Here is a 19,620-nt window from a genome sequence, read left to right as displayed (position 1 = left end):
GACATGAACTACTTTGTTTTCACTGGTGCAGACATAAACTAAACTGTCTGCCTTGGTACCTGTTAGTCTTTATTCTGGCTTCTAGGTCATCACCATACATGTCCTTGTCCAGATTTTTACTGGGCCTGTAAATATTCTGGGCCATATCTTTACCACCTCTCCAGGCTTGATCATAAACATTGTAAATTTCATCTTCTCCACCTGCAAAACCACTGTCCATACCCTGTGGAAAAATAGAGGATGTTAAAAATGTACATGTTATTATTTATTAAAAGTTGAATCTGATTACATTCTTGTGAAGAGTAAAAACCCTTGCTCATTTATAGCTCACATTTTCAACAATCTGAACTGCAAATAAAAAGGTCATTAAAGAATGGTCACAAAGTCCATTAACTTTTGTTCATACCACCTTTGGGTTCTCAGATTAAATATGGTATTCATTAACAACTGACTGCTTTGGCGTAGTGGTCTTTAAAATTGGAGGATACTAGTATGTTAATTTCCTTTTCCCTGAGGATTGGTATTCATATCAACACTTAATATATGCTATTTCTAGACTCTTTGTACCTTGGATTGGTTGAAGAGCCTTTGGTCATACTGAACGTCATTGGAAGTCCGAGGATTGGGCACACCAAGAGCAATGACTTCACTGATATCTCGATTTTCATTTCTCTGCAGTTTCGACCTGTTTTGAAATACCATGCCACAAACTGAAAATTCTTCACAAACAAGTTGAATTTCCACTTAAATACAACCGATATCAGAAGCAGAGTAAATATGTACATTCACACCTTGTGAATATATATATATTCCTTGATAATGCATAACGAGGATGGCAGCTCTTAAAGCATTTCAGATACATGATTATAAGAGATAGGGTTTTACAGTTAAGCCTTCCTGATAGCAGAAAAGAACTGCTAAGAGACTTTTTTTTTCTTTGAGATAAAATTGGTGTATAACATTTTATAAGTTTCAGGACTACGACATAATTCGGCATCTGGACGCCTACACAGAGTGACCATCACCAGAAGTCTAGATACTGTCCATCACCATACACCTGACCTTCAGCCACTTCACCAATCCCTCAATCCCCTTCCCCTCTGGTAACCACCAATCTGTTTTCTGTATCTATGAGTTTGATTTTGTATTGTTTGGTCATTTTGTTCTGTTTTTGTAGACTTCACATGAGTGAAATCACACAGTATTTTTCTTTCTCTGACTTGTCTCAGTTGGCATAATACCAAGGTTCATCCATGTTGTCACAAATGGCAGGATTTCATTTTTATGCCTGAGTTGTATTCTAGTGTACACACACATGCCCCAGATCATCTTTATCCATTCATCTGTTGCTGGGCACTTAGGTTGCTTCCATATCTTGGCTATTGTAAATAATGCTGCAGTGAACACAGGGATGCATATTCTGTTTTGAATTCGTGTTTTTGTATTCTTCAGATAAATGCCCAGAAGTGGAATAGCTGGATCATATGGTAGTTCTATTCTTAATTTTTTGAGGAATCTCCATAGTGTTTTCCATACTGACTGCACCAATTTATATTCCCACAAACAGTGCATGAGGGTTCTCTTTTCTCCACATCCTCTCCAATGCTTGCTATTTCTTGTCTTTATGCTAAGAGCCATTCTAACAGGTGTGTGGTTTTAATTTGCATTTCCCTAATAATTAGTGATGTTATCTTTTCATGTGCCTGTTGACCATCTGCATGTCTTCTTTGCAAAAATGTCTATCCAGATCCTCTGCCAATTTAATTGGGTTTGTTTTTTTGTTGTTGAGTTGTATGAGTTCTTTATATATTCTAGATATTAATCCTTTGTTGGATATATGATTTGCAAGTATCTTCTCCCATTCAGTAGGTTGCCTTTTCGTTTTGATGATGGTTTCCTTCACCGTGCAGAAGTTTTTAGTTTAATATAGTCCCATTTATTTATTTTTCCTTTTGTTTCCTTTGCCTTTGGAGTCAGATTCACAAAAAACATTGCTAAGACCAATATCAAAGAGCTTATTACTACCAGTGTGTTCTTCTAGGAATTTTATGGTTTAAGGTCTTACATTCAAATCCTTAATTCATTTTGAGTTAATTTTTGTGCATGGTGTAAGACAGTGGTCTAGTTTCATTCTTTTGCCTGTAGCTGTCCAGTTTTTCCAATACCATTTACTGAAGACTGTCCTTTCTCAAAAGAATCATTCTTGATATGGAAGTCTTTAATACAAGCAATCACCTTGTAATGCATGCTAAGATATGAAACTGTTATGGTCTATATCTGCTATTATTATAAAGGGTTAGGGGGAGTAGATGCAAATTAGATGTATCACACGAATCATTTTCAATAAGCTTGAATCAGTTCTTTTACCTAACCACATTTAGTAAGTTTATCCTATTAGAATTCTGAGGTAAACATGTCAATGACTGGATTACTCAGTATGATTTTTGACATTCAGATTAACTTAATTCCCTTGCTGTTTCAGTATATATGCAATCTACATCGCAGTGATACCATGGTAACCTCATCACTTATTTTACTAGAGGCTCAGGTCGTAAAATGATTTCTATAGACAATCTAATTTTCATACAATCACAAGTTTAAAGCTTTTCTATGTTATCAATTCTCATAGTCACTTTACTGGTTTTAAGGGCTCAATTTATCCAGAGCCATTTTGATTTTTACAGCTTAGGAATTTCAGACTAAGAGTGTTATTAACTGTGCACTTTGATACTCTGTTCCTCTCTCCTACACTGTACATTTAAACACAACTCTAAATTCAGATTTTCTGCTTCTCCATGACTTCACTTATTCAGGGAGATGAAATATGTCATTAAACAACAAAGAACACCACCAGCAGGAATCTGTTTAAGATATGACTTGGAAAAAATAGATTGTATCAGCTAAGAGGAGAATGAGAGCATGGAAAACTGCTTATTTGGAAAGAAAATGTTTTACATTTGCATTTAACCCTTACTCAGAATTCCACCTCTGTATTAAAGCATTTCTTCAACTTTTCAGCAATTTCAGTCCTCGGCCTTTGGTGAACCACAAACTTCACTAATCCCTACTTTATTCCCAGTCTCCATACATGTATTTCCTTTGTTCTTTACAAGTCTGTACTTATTAAGAGCGCTCTGTCAATTTTCCTAAGTAATTTCAAATGACAGCTCTGTCTTTCTGAATTTTAAGTGAAACTGCTCATGAAAAGAGGCTGACTTTCACTTCTTACAAAACCTGCTCTTCTTCCCCACTGTACTTGGTACAGTACTCTGCACGTGAAAGGATCTCAATAAAGGTACAGAAGCTTATTTCCTGTCTAGAGGAATAGGCACATGATAAATTTGTCTCACCATTTGAAACAGGAAAGGAACAGACCAGAACAGGCATATCCACGACTTTCTATTCACAAACATGATCTCAATTCCCTTTTCTATATCCCTATCATTCTCAATTCTAGCTGACTCTACAAGGTAATGGAAGAAAAGATAACTTCCATGGATAGTTAGTTCTTCTGCTAAGACAGAGTAAGCAGTTAAGTACAAGAAAATAAGTGCTGATTTATTAAGTTATCAACCTGAAGAGGAAAGAGAAGCAAACTGGTCTTAGTGCACTAAACCTCCTCTCTAAAAGGTTCACAGAGGCCACTCTTCATAATTCGTATTTATCTCAAATAGTACCTACCTCTTATCTGGAGCGGCCCTGGAAAGATTCCGGTCATGCTGTCTCTCTTTTCGCCTGTCATGCCGGATTTCATCCCTCTCACGTGCCTCCCCATCCTCTGTGTGGACACAGTTGAAAATTACTTTATCACTATATTACCCATTAATATTTTGAACAAGAGAATATTCTTTAACCTTAGACAGAAAAATCCATGAATTTCTTTGTACTCACATTCAGCCCTTCTAACCTTACTTGCAATTAATTTAAATCCAACGGTATTGGTTTAATTTTTGAATGTGAATTCCAGAATCATGAATGCAGCTGAAGTGTTTAGGCATAAAGTGTACTGATATCTTTATGAAACACATCAAAGTAGTATGGCGGATTGACAGATGGAGAGACAGCTGGGTAGGTATGTGATAAAGCAAATTTAGCAATGCTAATTGTTTTTAAATAAATGTTAACTGTAGAATCTAGGTGGTGGAGATATGGGTGTTCATTGTACAATTCTTTCAACTTTTCTATGTGCTTTAAAATTTTCATAATAAAATGTCAGGAAAAAGAATTATGCAAAGTTTATCCTTATATTTTCAAAGACTGACTTCGAATAAAGAACCTTTTGCTCATGGTACACTGGGGCTGGCTGCACCCTGATCTGTATCTATTGTGTTTATGTCTATCTTCATTTTCTCTGCCCTCTCCAGGCTGAAGGGATATAGTGTAGATAGATATAGAAGGAATACAGTGTACAGCATGAGCTTTGGAGCCAGACTGGATTCAAATCCTGTTTCTACAACAGATTAGCAATGGGAAATTGTGCCGACGACTTAACCCCTATGAGCCTTCGTCTCCTCCTCTGTAAAACAGTGATAATAATAGAACCACTGCATAGGGTTGCTGTAGGGATTACATAAGGTAATATATGTAAAGTGCTCAGAGCTGTGCCTGCCATGATAAACACTCAATAAGCGTTAGCTTTTATTAATATTTGGCAAGATATTTTTAAAATTTTTAACTAATTTCTCAAGAACCATTCTGTTTTTTTTTTTTTTTTTTTTTTAATCAGTTTAGAGAACTTAGATACAGGGAAGTTTTTACTCTGAATTACCTTCAGTGGCTAGGTTACAACAGGTAGGTTTTTATATCTTGCCTCATTAAGACATTTATGTATGATTCAAGGAAGTGGATTACTACTTATAACCTTAGTTACTTCCCTATAGTTGAACTCTAGAGTCCTATAACCAACTGCCTGCTTGACACCTCCATTTTAAACTTAACATGTCCACAACTAAACTCTTAATCTTTCCCTCCCAAATCTCTTCCCCCTGCAGTCTTCTCACTATTAGTAAATGGCAACTCAATCCTTCTCAAATATTTAGATCAAAAGTTCTAGAGTCATCCTTGACTCCTTTTCTGTCATTCGTCTACCAAATCCATAAGCAAATTTTGTCAGCTCTACTTCCAAAATACATCCAGTATCTGACCATGTTTTCACTACCTCTCATTATTATCTCTCATCTGGATTATTGCAATAGCTTTCCAAACGGTTTCCCTGCTTCTCCAAATGACCATTCCACAGCCTTGTAACATATGCAAGATCATGTCACTCTGCTCAAAACTCTTCAAATTGCTTCCCTTGTTACTTGAAGTAAAAGCTATGTTCTTACAACGACTAAAAAGGCATACGTGATCTGGCCACTTTGCCCTAACTACTCTGACACCTCATCTCCTACTGCTTAGCTTTCTCAGTCTAATCCACCCATACTGGCCTCCTGCTTTTCCTTGAACACACCAGTTATACTCCCAACTCAGGGCTTTTGCACTTGCTGTTCCTTCTATCTGGGATGCTCTTCCCTCAGATATCCACATGGCTCACTTCCTTACTTCCTTCAAGTGTTTATGCTAATGTTACTATCTCAGAAGTGAGGCCTATTCCGACCGCTCCCTCCATCTGGCACTTTTATACTCCTTCTCTGTTTTATTTTTCTCCATAGCTACTATCACCTTCTAATATACTACATGACTAACTTTTTTGGGTCTGTCTACATTCACTAAAATGCTCACTGCTATACCCCTACCTGTCTAGTAGAAAACTCTGTGTCTAGAAGAGAGCCTTGCACACAGTAGGTGCTCAATATGAACTGAATGAATAATTACACTAGGATTTATTAATGAAAGAAAAACCACGCTCATAATTTTCTTGAATTAGAATTAGTCTTCTCATTCTAACTGCATTAATATACCAATGTAGACCACTAGATAAAGCCAGAGAGAAAATACTGGCAGATTTAATGATCAAAGGCCGACAAGACAGAAAAACTCTGGATTAGTTTACCATGTGGGAGAGATGAATTATTCAGTTGGAGATCAGATATCTCTTTCTAAGTTTCAAGAAAACTAAAATAAGAGAAAATTAAGCCTATCATTTGAGTAATATGTGATTTTTAAAAGTATACTGCTCAGAACTTTAAAAACTTCTGGTGCTCTTGCATATTAGAGGCCCACATTTAAATACACATTCTTTATTTTCTACTGCTTCAGCTTCATAAGGCAGAAATTACTGTTTCACTTCTACATTATTTCTGAAATATCTATATTTTCTTTATATGTATGTACTGCTTCTGTATGCAATAAAAAACAATAGAGATTTTCTAAAATGAGATAGCTATTATTACTCACAGTGCAAATTCAGTTCAGTAATGAGTATGTCATACCTTTTTCCACATGGGTTTTGATCCCAGCTCTCCTCTCCCTGGCTTTCTGGGCCATTTCTCTAAGTTTCTCTTCATGTTTCTCCTTTTCTTTTTGAGCCATCTTTCTCTCTACTTGAGCACGCATTTCCACAGCTTCACGAGCCTGTTAGTAAAGTCAGATGTTAAATAAGACACTAACGGGGATAAAGAATTACAGCTGTCATGTAACTCTCTGACTAAACTCTGGCTTGAAAGAACAGTTATAAAGAATTCAAATTTGTTATTGCTGATTAAAACAAAGATTCTTGTCTATAAAAAGATAACTTGCCTAGACGACATTGCAAATTTAGCTTTTTCACTCAGAGAAATGTTTTAGTGGTTGAAACTATAGTGACCCCAATCAATCTTGTAAGTCAGTATTTCACTAGTGTTTTCTCAGAAACAATCTAAAAAATAAAATTAAACAAGACTCCAGTAAAGCAATTTTCAATATCAATAACAGGAACTGGTTATATTCTCAAAATCAATCAGACCAAATCAAGATAAAGCCTTAGAGAGCAGAAAGCAGAAGCAAGAAGAATTACAATTCTGCAGCCTGTGGAACAAAAACCACATTCACAGAAAGATAGACAAGATGAAAAGGCAGAGGGCTATGTACCAGATGAAGGAACAAGATAAAACCCCAGAGAAACAACTAAAGGAAGTGGAGATAGGCAACCTTCCAGAAAAAGAATTCAGAATAATGACAGTGAAGATGATCCAGGACCTCGGAATAAGAATGGAGGCAAAGATCGAGAAGATGCAAGAAATGTTTAACAAAGACCTAGAAGAATTAAAGAACAAACAAACAGACGTGAACAATACAATAACTGAAATGAAAACTACACTAGAAGGAATCAATAGCAGAATAACTGAGGCAGAAGAACGGATAAGTGACCTGGAAGACAGAATGGTGGAATTCACTGCTGCGGAACAGACTAAAGAAAAAAGAATGAAAAGAAATGAAGACAGCCTAAGAGACCTCTGGGAAAACGTTAAATGCAACAACATTCGCATTATAGGGGTTCCAGAAGGAGAAGAGAGAGAGAAAGGACCCTAGAAAATATGTGAAGAGATTATAGTCAAAAACTTCCCTAACATGGGAAAGGAAATAGCCACCCAAGTCCAGGAAGCGCAGAGAGTCCCATACAGGATAAACCCAAGGAGAAACACGCCAAGACACATACTAATCAAATTGGCAAAAATTAAAGACAGGGGCTTCCCTGGTGGCGCAGTGGTTGAGAATCTGCCTGCCAATGCAGGGGACATGGGTTCGAGCCCTGGTCTGGGAAGATCCCACATGCCGCGGAGCGACTGGGCCCATGAGCCACGGTTCCTGAGCCTGCACGTCTGGAGCCTGTGCTCCGCAACAGGAGAGGCCGCGATGGTGAGAGGCCCGCGCACCGCGATGAAGAGTGGCCCCCACTTGCCGCAACTGGAGAAAGCCCTCACACAGAAACGAAGACCCAACACAGCCATAAATTAAAAAAAAAAAAAAAAAATTAAACACAAAGAAAAATTATTGAAAGCAGCAAGGGAAAAACAACAAATAACATACAAGGGAACTCCCATAAGGTTAACAGCTGATTTCTCAGCAGAAACTCCACAAGCCAGAAGGGAGTGGCATGATCATACTTAAAGTGATGAAAGGGAAGAACCTACAACCAAGATTACTCTACCCAGCAAGGATCTCATTCAGATTCAACAGAGAAACCAAAAGCTTTACAGACAAGCAAAATCTAAGAGAATTAAGCACCACCAAACCAGCTCTACAACAAATGCTAAAGGAACTTCTCTAAGGGGGAAAAACAAGAGGAGAAAAGGACCTACAAAAACAAACCCAAACAATTAAGAAAATGGTCATAGGAACATACATATCGATAATTACCTTAAACAGGAATGGATTAAACACTCCAACCAAAAGACAGAGGCTTGCTGAATGGATACAGAAACAAGACCCATATATATGCTGTCTACAAGAGACCCACTTCACACCTAGGGACACATACAGACTGAAAGTGAGGGGATGGAAAAAGATATTCCATGCAAATGGAAATCAAAAGAAAGCTGGAGTAGCAATACTCATATCTGATAAAATAGACTTTAAAATAAAGAATGTTACAAGAGACAAGGAACAACACTACATAATGATCAAGGGATCAATCCAAGAAGAAGATATAACAATTATAAATATACATGCACCCAACATAGGAGCACCTCAATACATAAGGCAACTGCTAACAGCTATAAAAGAGGAAATTGACGGTAACACAGTAACAGTGAGGGATTTTAACACCTCACACCAGTGGACAGATCATCCAGACAGAAAATTAATAAGAAAACACAAGCTTTAAATGACACAATAGACCAGACAGATTTAATTGATATTTATAGGACATTCCATCCAAAAACAGCAGATTACACTTTCTTCTCAAGTGCGCACGGAACATTCTCCAAGATAGATCACATCTTGGGTCACAAATCCAGCCTCAGTAAATTTAAGAAAATTGAAATCATATCAAGCATCTTTTCTGACCACAACGCTATGAGATTAGAAATGAATTACATGGAAAAAAACCTAAAAAACACAAACACATGGAGGTTAAACAATATGTTACTAAATAACCAAGGGACCACTGAAGAAATCAAAGAGGAAATCAAAAAATACCTAGAAACAAATGACAATGAACACAAGACGATCCAAAACCTATGGGATGCGGCAAAAGCAGTTCTAAGAGGGAAGTTTATAGCTATACAAGCCTACCTAAAGAAACAAGAAAGATCTCAAATAAACAATCTAACCTTACACCTAAAGGACCTAGAGAAAGAAGAACAAACAAAACCCAAAGTTAGCAGAAGGAAAGAAATCATAACGATCAGAGTGCACATAAATGAAATAGAAACAAAGAAAACGACAGCAAAGATCAATAAAACTAAAAGCTGGTTCTTTGAGAAGATAAACAAAATTGATAAGCCATTAGCCAGACTCATCAAGAAAAAGAGGGAGAGGACTCAAATCAATAAAATCAGAAATGAAAAAGGAGAAGTTACAACAGACACCGCAGAAATACAAAGCATCCTAAGAGACTACTACAAGCAACTCTATGCCAATAAAATGGACAACCTGGAAGAAATGGACAAATTCTTAGAAAGGTATAACCTTCCAAGACTGAACCAGGAAGAAACAGAAAATATGAACAGACCAATCACAAGCAAGGAAATTGAAACTGTGATTAAAAATCTTCCAACAAACAAAAGTCCAGGACCAGATGGCTTCACAGGTGAATTCTATCAAACATTTAGAGAAGAGCTAACACCCATCTTTCTCAAACTCTTCCAAAAAATGGTGGAGGAAGGAACACTCCCAAACTCATTCTATGAGGTCACTATTACCCTGATACCAAAACCAGACAAAGATACTACAAAACAAGAAAATTAGAGACCAAATCACTGATGAATATAGATGCAAAACTCCTCAACAAAATACTAGCAAACAGAATCCAACAACACATTAAAAGGATCATACACCATGATCAAGTGGGATTTATCCCAGGGATGCAAAGATTCTTCAACATACGCAAATCAATCAATGTGATACACTATATTAACAAACTGAAGAATAAAAACCATATGATCATCTCAATAGATGCAGAAAAATCTTTTGACAAAATTCTGCACCCATTTATGATAAAAACTCTCCAGAAAGTGGGCATAGAGGGAACCTACCTCAACATAATAAAGGCCATATAGGACAAACCCACAGCAAACATCATTCTCAATGGTGAAAAACTGAAAGCATTTCCTCTAAGATCAGGAAGAAGACAAGGATGTCCACTCTCACCATTATTCAACCTAGTTTTGGAAGTCCTAGCCACGGCAATCAGAGAAGAAAAAGAAATAAAAGGAATACAAATTGGAAAAGAAGAAGTAAAACTGTCACTGTTTGCAGATGACATGATACTATACATAGAGAATCCTAAAGATGCCACCAGAAAACTACTGGAGCTAATCAATGAACTTGGTAAAGTTGCAGGATACAAAATCAATGCACAGAACTCTCTTGCATTCCTATACACTAATGATGAAAAATCTGAAAGAGAAATTAAGGAAACACTCCCATTTACCACTGCAACAAAAAGAATAAAATACCTAGGAATAAACCTACCTAGGGAGACAAAAGACCTGTATGCAGAACACTATAAGACACTGATGAAAGAAATTAAAGATGATACCAACAGATGGAGATATACCATGTTCTTGGATTGGAAGAATCAATATTGTGAAAATGACTATACTACCCAAAGCAATCTACAGATTCAATGCAATCCCTATCAAATTACCAATGGCATTTTTTACAGAACTAGAACAAAAAATCATAAAATTTGTATGGAGACACAAAAGACCCCGAATAGCCAAAGCAGTCTTGAGGGAAAAAAACGGAGCTGGAGGAATCAGACTCCCTGACTTCAGGCTATACTACGAAGCTACAGTAATCAAGACAATATGGTACTGGCACAAAAACAGAAACACAGATCAATGGAACAAGACAGAAAGCCCAGACATAAACCCACGCACCTATGGTCAACTAATCTATGACAAAGGAGGCAAGGATACACAATGGAGAAAAGACAGTCTCTTCAATAAGTGGTGCTGGGAAAACTGGACAGCTACATGTAAAAGAATGAAATTAGAACACTCCCTAACACCATACACAAAAATAAACTCAAAATGGATTACAGACCTAAATGTAAGACCAGACACTATAAAACTCTTAGAGGAAAACATAGGAAGAACACTCTTTGACATAAATCACAGCAAGATCTTTTTTGATCCACCTCCTAGAGTTATGGAAATAAAATCAAAAATAAACAAATGGGACCTAATGAAACTTCAGCGCTTTTGCACAGCAAAGGAAACCATGAACAAGATGAAAAGATAACCCTCAGAATAGGAGAAAATATTTGCAAACGAATCAACGGACAAAGAATTAATCTCCAAAATATATAAACAGCTCACACAGCTCAATATTAAAAAAAAAAAACCCAATCCAAAAATGGGCAGAAGACCTAAATAGACATTTCTCCAAAGAAGACATACAGATGGCCGAGAAGCACATGAAAAGCTTCTCAACATCACTAATTATTAGAGAAATGCAAATCAAAACTACAATGAGGTATCACCTCACACCAGTTAGAATGGGCATCAGAAAATCTACAAACAACAAATGCTGGAGAGGGTGTGGACTGTTGGTGGGAATGTAAATTGATACAGCCATTATGGAGAACGGCATGGAGGTTCCTTAAAAAACTAAAAATAGAATTACCATATGATCCAGCAATCCCACTACTGGGCATATACCCAGAGAAAACCATCATTCAAAACGACACGTGCACCTCAGTGTTCACTGCAGCACTATTTACAATAGCCAGGTCATGGAAGCAACCTAAATGCCCATCGACAGATGAATGGATAAAGAAGATGTGGTACATATATACAATGGAATATTACTCAGCTATAAAAAGTAATGAAATTGGGTCATTTGTAGAGACATGGATGGATCTAGAGACTGTCATACAGAGTGAAGTAAGTCAGAAAGAGAAAACCAAATATCGTATATTAACGCATATATGTGGAACCTAGAAAAGTGGTACAGATGAACCGGTTTGCAGGGCAGAAGTTGAGACACAGATGCAGAGAACAAATGTATGGACACCAAGGGGGGGAAAGTGGCGGGGGGGTAAGGTGTGATAAATTGGGAGATTGCGATTGACATGTATACACTGATGTGGATAAAATGGATGACTATTAAGAACCTGCTGTATAAAAAGATAAATAAAATAAAATTCAAAAAAAAAAGATAAAGCTTTAGTGTAGATGTGCAAGAGATAATTTCCATAAGGGTGCTCACGGTGATACAGAAGGTATACTCTTCTATGTTCTATACACATGCCATGATGTATGTAAAGTTCAAAGACACATATTAATACCATGATATTAATAGACAGCCAATATTATGAATGTCATTTTCTATAGCATTCAACACATCGGAATGTTTATTTGCCCTTCCCTGATACTGACCTTTTGAGAGACACCTACATTTAAAAGAGAGAAAAATGATGAAACCTAAAAAGAGCAGCTGGCCATCTTCCCAAAATGAGATCAGCCTAGTGAACCATTATTCTGGAATTTTGTGAGCAAGCTGAATCACCATTGGTGAGGAAGGTGTACGAGTCTACGAACGCTGAGATCAGGTACAGAGCTGCAACCAGCACCTGTCATCTTTGGAACACATCCACAGGTGACAGCCTCTTCAGGTACTCAGCAATGTAGCTAAAATAACAGTATCTTAGGTAACTGAGAACGGATTTACAAATTATCAAGAGCATTAAACAACTTAATTATAGCAGACCAACCTTCCGATCAGCAATGTAGAGGGCTTCGGCTAGTTTTGCAAAATTTTCATTGATGTGAACTGTCTGCAGTCCTCTTCCATCAGCTGCCAGACGTTTATCTAATGGAATTGTATAACCCTAGCGTGAAGGCAGATAGAAAACACTGGTCACAAAAGAGCTACTACAGAGTCTTTAAAACTAGGTTTATATATGTCCGTTCTGACAACCATTTAAAGTTTTTTCCTTACATCTTTCTTCACAATTAAGCAACAACAGCAGCAGCTAACAATGAGTGCTTTCTGTGGAGGATTGTTTAAGCACTTTATATCCATGGCCTCATTTAACCTTCACAACAATTCTGTAAGACTGGTAACATTATTATTTCCATTTCACAAATTAAGGATACTGAGGTAATGTCACCAAGGTCATACAGTTAATAAACAGACAAACTAGGATTCAAACTTGGGCAGTATGATTTCAGAGTGCAAGCTCTGGGAAAACAGATTCTCATGTTAAGATTGTGGGTTATAATAAAAGGAAATCACTATCAAATAGTTAATAGTTGTTCATCAAGTAAATGTAACAGTCATACAAAGGTAGAACAAATCACTAAAATCACAGTGTCTATAGGTAGCTTAATCTGCTGTACTGTTCTCATGACTTGTCAGATTCTCGGAACCCTGCAAGTTTTAGTAAATGGAAAAAAGATAAAATTTGCTAGACAACTAAGATTCTGTGTTTTGAAATTTTGCATCCTATTTCAACAACTCAAGGAATACGTTTGAACATTCATGTAACTTTCAGGCTTAGCTTTATTCTTCCAGATTTCTGACTAGACTCCCAAATACTGACCTCTAGTCCAATGTCTTTATTCCTAATATAAGGAAGTGTTACAGAGTCAGCTCAAGATACCTCATAGTTACATATATATTAATCAATCCAAACCAGACCACCCAACAATCTTTTTGTTTCAGGATGAGTGTATAACTTCTTCTTTTTTTTTTTTTCAGACACGCTGCACAGCTTGTGGGATCTTACTTCCCCAACCAGGGATTGAACCCGGGCCCTTGGCAGTGAAAGCACGGAGTCTTATCCACTGGACCACCAGGGAATTCCCTAACTTCCTTTAAGGAATAATTTATATTTAAACCATGGGTTAAAGTGGCCTTCTTCACCCATCAACATCAGAATCATGAAATATTATTTGGGAGAAAAGAGGAAACAGTGATTAGGAAATTTATTCCACATTATTTTACAGATTCTTCATGACTCCTGGAAGCTTTGGTGATTAGTAGAGATATCTAGGATTTAAATAGTTTATACTTGCATTGTTATAAACAGAAACAAATAATTTAAAAATTAAAGCACTGAATATATCCAAACATTTACTCTGTTTTGTCATGGGATTATTTAAATTGGTTTAAATCCTTTCAGGAAGAATTTTAGATATAAAGTTGAGTTTTCTAAAGAATACCATCTTTCATTGATATGTTACTTTATTCTACCCATTCCTTGTCTATATGCTTCCGGTAACTACAACTTACTAGGAGAATCCACATGGTATTCATGTGCCTGGCATACTAACATTTCTATTACATTAAAATAAAAAGAGAAAAGTCACATAAGTTGAGTGTTCCTTCTTGAAAATCTTCAGCTAAATGAGATGCTGAGGTTTCAACTAAAGGTACCCAGGCTGAAGGTCCTTCCTGGGTGTTTTCCAGGAGGTTCTAAAACTAAGAGACTGATTTTATGACAAGTTAATTACCTTTGCATTTTTCCAGTTTGAAATACAGGGAGGAATCTTCCACTCTTGTTGTTCCTTCACGGTCATCTGAATCGAGAAAAGAGAGGAAGAAGAGACATTTTTAGATTTATAGTCTAACTAAAAACCTAAGTGCAATCTTTCTCTTCAAAGACAGCTCAGTATACACTACATATGGATGGATTTAGTCAAAGGTCCTAATTCCATTTGTTTGGTGGCACTATATACTATGTTCCCATATCATGGGTTCTAGTAATAACTTTAATATAAAAAATGGAAAATAATCTATAAATTATTTTTGACAGTTATATATGCTGGTTAGTATTTTTACATATTTAAACTGATGTGACTTCTTTCAGATGAGAACTTGTTCTTTTAGTTGGGTAATAAAATATATCTAAAAAAAGCCACTTGGACTATCAAGCACAGACCTAATGATCCCAGCTACTTACTTCCTATAACTATGATAACATTCTTCTTGTCAAATACCAGACCCTTTTCATTCCGTTAAATGCAGGGGTTAGGTTAATAATAATAAAACTAATAGCTAACATTTTACATACATTCTCATAGGCACTCTGGAACTGCATGTTATAATCTTGAGTGGGTCCCTATTTGATCTTGGAAAACAAATTAAAGAAACAGTAAGTGTGGTGAAATGTAACTACATAGGCATCTAGACTTTATTCTATGTGAGGTTATTTATAAAATTAGTAATCATGAGTACAAAAAGAGATTTTAAACTAGAGCAAAGATTACCTTTCGGCTAGGAGAATGCATGACAGGTGCAGGAGGAGAAGGTGGTCCCCGGGGAATTTTCTTATTAATCCTGAAGGATAAACCAAAGCACAACCACAGAGTGATACAGATTTTTCCTTTTTAGTTAATAGTCGTCTCCCCTTCTCATTTTTTATTATGTAAAGCTTCAAACAGATACAAAAACAGAGTGTATAACAAACGTCCACCTATTATATAGCAATGTGTTGAGAAGCTAGAGCTGGTGTATTCAATTAAGAATGTGCAGATTATGACCTGCTGAATGAGGGGCACAAGACACCCACCCAGGGTCCGCAGATAGCTCTCTCAGCATCCAAGCTCCCACTCTGGGGAAGTGAAACCCATTGGGTTGTTTCAATTAAAGGTGCAGTTTTAATACACCCACCTGAGGAAGTAGAGTCACAAGATTTATTATTACTTTCAGATCCCAGAAGTGAGGAGTGAGGAGCGGGGAAAGAACTGGAGGAAGGATAATCTTCTGTCCTAGGCCACATGTGAGCAGGAGAGAGAGAGCAGGGTAGCAATACCTAGTACTTACAAGGTAGTTGGGACAGAGGATACTAATTTTTCCTGGGGCTTAACTCTAAGTGGTTATAGTCACCCTTTGGTATCTGAGGAGGACTGGTTCCTGGACGCCTGAGGATACCAAAAGCTGTGAATGCTCAAGTCCTTTATTAAAGTGGCACAGTATTTGCATATAACCTATACACATCCTCCCATATACTTTAAATCATTTCTAGATTACGTATAATACCTAATACAATGTAAATGTTATATAAATAGTTCTGGTAGGTGTGGCAAATTAAGTTTTGCTTTTGAGAACTTTCTGGAATTTTTTTTCCTGAATTTTTTTAAAAAAATTATTCTTTTGGCCATGCCACGCGGCATGTGGGATCTTAGCTCCCCGACCAGGGACTGAACCCGTGCCCCCTGCAGTGGAAGCACGGAGTCCTAACCACTCGACCACCAGGGAAAACCCTCCCGAATATTTTTGATCTGTGGTTGGTTGGAATCACGGGTGCAGAACCTGCAGATACAAAGGGCCAACTATATTTTAAAAGGTTCCCTGGGAAAGGCAAAGGGGGAACTTATGACCGGCATCCTAAACACAAGTCCTAATCTAAATGTCCAGTCTCTAGGTGTGAGCAGGGTTATCATACTGTAAAATGCCTAGGCAGCAACTCAGGAAAAAAAAAGTTGTTTTCCTCAAAAGTTGTTTTTCTCATCACAACCACTCAGCTTCAACAATTATTAAAACACAGCCAACTCTCTCATCATCATTACCCACTTCACCTCCACACTATTAACATCATTTCATCGGGCAATATATTTTTGCCTTCTTAAGAAACAGCTTTATTGAGGTACAACTAATGTACAATTAACAATACATGAAGTGTACAATCTGATTAACTTCTGACACAAGTAAATACCTATGAAACCATCATCACAATCAAAATAGTGAAGATACCCATCACCTCCAAAAGTTTCTGCATGCCCCTTTGTCTATCCCTCTTTTTCCTCTCATCGCCTATCCATACTCCCTCCTTCCCGGCAGGCAACCACTGATCTACTTCCTGTCATCGTAGACTAGTTTGCATTTTCTAGAGTTTTATATAAAAAGAATCATACAGTATGTACTTGTTTTTGTCTCACTTCTTTCACTCAGCATAATTATTTTGAGATTCACCCATGTCACTTTACTGCACGTATTAAAGTTTATTCCTTTTTATTGCTCAACAGTATTCCACGTATAGATGTCTCACAATCTGTTTATCCATTCACACGTCGATAGACATTTTCCTCCTTTGATATCTTTTTTTAAGAATAGTGGTTCCTTCTCATGAAACCACCTACTTACTTGAACCTTGGAGGCTCCATTGGATCTTTCTGCATTTCCACCATTCGAATAACTCTCTGTTTAGCTCCAGAGTTGAAAGCCACTCCTTGTTGAGATGGTGTGTATCTAAAGAATGTAGATGAAACTAAAGGTATATCCAGTTCAAGTTTTCAATAGGTATTTTTCTTCTATTACAATCCTAAACTGGACTACATTGTCAACTTCTCTCACAAAGTATTAATCGAAAATTGCAACAATATTTAGGCAGAGCAGATAGCAACGGAGATAAGAGAACTAACAGCAATTCTGAGTTATAAGCACAATGTAAACTACAGTTGTATTAATTTGCAAATAATCCATCACAGTCCATTTTGAACCCTGGAAGCCACAGTGTTCAATTTCACAGATAAGAGGTCTAGAAAATAGCACCTATTTCGTAAGTCTGCATTTGAGGAAAAAATGCCTCAAAATATCCTCAGCAAGCAACTTATAGTTAATAGTTTTTGACTAAGCATAGGCTGTAAAACAGAAAGAATAATGGCAGCAGTCCTAACAGCTCTAAATTTTCCGTTAATATCTATATATGAATCATCTTTCCACATAAAGATTTAGTTGAGTGAAATCCCTCAAAATTTGGAAGTATTATAAGGATGGCTATTATTATATAAATGATATTAATATATTATTAATATTTATAGTATACTATTATTATATTAAATAATTATAATAGTATTATACTATATAATATTTCCTATATACTAATGTTATATATTATATACATATATATTATATAAAAATTGAAAACTATAATCATTGTGGTTTGCATCACATACTCTATGTAATTGTTAATTTCTAAAAACAAAAAATATGTTTTTAAAATAGCATAATAGCCAACATCTTAAAAGTGGATAGCTTAAAAAATTCTGCTTTCAACGGAATGCACAAAGAGTCAATAGGCTTCAAGTCATTATTCAAAAAACTGCATTTACAATTGTGACTAAAGATAGTGAAAGAATACCAGGACCCCCAAATCCAATCACTTCCAACATGAAACTAAAACCTCCAGGCATGATTCATACCGGATATACTGAGCAGGAGCCAGTTTATCAGCTGCTCGCACTGGCATGGCCGCAGCAACCTTCTGCGATACGGATTTTTCTAAGGCTACCCTTGTCTTTTCTGTTATCTGAGATAAGAAACAACACATTGAGTGGTTGGAAAGTTAATAAAGATGTAAAAAGTCATCTAAAATAATTACATATATCAACTCCCAGTTACCTCTTTAATGGCTTCTTCATCAGGTCTTTGCAGGTCTGGGTCATCTGCATTCATGACTTCTTTGGGAACCAGGTCAGTGTACTTGCTATAAATGACCTAAAATGTTCAAACACAAGCAGCCTTAAGAAAAGCAAAGAATGAAGAGAAGCAACCTCATTAAGTCATTTCAGAAGTCAAAATGTCCTCTCAGCACACTTATAAATTTAGGACACAGATTTTGTCTTTTAGATTTTAAAACCAAGGAAGTTTAAATATATATATACACAAGTTGCTGCCCTGGCTATAAAAGTTAATAATTTTCCTCTGACCTCATGCATTTAAATTATTTGAGATCTTCTAATCAAGTCAGTATCCAAATAAATTGTGCCAACAAAATCTTATGCATCAGTGATCCCTATTTTTAAGGCTCACTAGGATTTGAAATTAATGATGATATAAACCGCCTATAGCACCATTATCTTGGATTACAAGCTCATTGGAATGTAAGTCAGGTTACTGAATAATTTCCAAATTCAGGAGGCCTAAAAAATTTCATTGACCTCGCCCTACTTATAATGTTTGTCTTTTATGGCATCAACTCTATTCATAGACTAAGAAAATGAACATATGCCATGGTCAAAAAAACCCAGAACACTTTCTTCCCTGAAAAAAAAAAAATTCTATACACACACCTTATTTTACACTCATTTTCCAAATTTTGGACTGTTATCTGATTGGTAGGCCTCTGCCAAATAGAATATTACTGACTTTCATGTCCATCTATCCTTTCGAATACTTCCATAATAACTTACATGGCAGATTTTATAGAAAAACAGAAGTACTGGAAATTTAACAAATAAGCAGCATTCTAGATTTTGCTGCTTGAGTTGGGAATTCTTTGACACACATACAGATAAAGGACAACTTATAAATATGAAAGAAAACAAAATTCCTGGGCACTTGAGATCTTCAGAAATTTTCTGCAGAAGAAAATGTTTACTACTATAAGTCAAAGTCTTATATCAATAATTGCATTCTACCATGACATTCCTTAAAATAGCTTAAAGGAAATGCATGCTATTGCTAATTTCTCACTCCAAACAACAGAGCAAAAAAAACTTAATGGCCTATACGACCTGACCTGGCTTTGCCTACAGCTTCAATCTTCCCCTGTACCTCTCGCTCCCTCATTCATTATGCTTC

At 36.5% G+C, this 19,620-nt stretch overlaps 1 protein-coding gene across 1 annotated transcript in view; it reads right to left on the bottom strand.

The window, feature by feature from the left end:
* Window positions 1-19,620, bottom strand: part of SNW1 (SNW domain containing 1) — a 35,275-nt gene that overhangs the window by 708 nt on the left and 14,947 nt on the right. Inside the window, exons 4-13 of the mRNA XM_082451350.1 lie at window positions 18,439-18,534; window positions 18,240-18,346; window positions 17,182-17,286; window positions 15,306-15,375; window positions 14,550-14,615; window positions 12,806-12,922; window positions 6,375-6,516; window positions 3,682-3,778; window positions 568-685; window positions 60-223 (exon numbers count right to left, since the gene is read on the bottom strand). Of these exons, the coding sequence (XP_082307476.1) occupies window positions 60-223; window positions 568-685; window positions 3,682-3,778; window positions 6,375-6,516; window positions 12,806-12,922; window positions 14,550-14,615; window positions 15,306-15,375; window positions 17,182-17,286; window positions 18,240-18,346; window positions 18,439-18,534 (1,082 nt within the window). The remainder of the gene's footprint in view (window positions 1-59; window positions 224-567; window positions 686-3,681; window positions 3,779-6,374; window positions 6,517-12,805; window positions 12,923-14,549; window positions 14,616-15,305; window positions 15,376-17,181; window positions 17,287-18,239; window positions 18,347-18,438; window positions 18,535-19,620) is intronic.

Source organism: Balaenoptera physalus (assembly GCF_965194825.1).
Source record: "Balaenoptera physalus genome assembly, chromosome: 2".
NCBI classification, from domain to species: Eukaryota; Metazoa; Chordata; class Mammalia; order Artiodactyla; family Balaenopteridae; genus Balaenoptera; species Balaenoptera physalus.
This window is presented reverse-complemented; position numbering and strand designations above follow the sequence as displayed.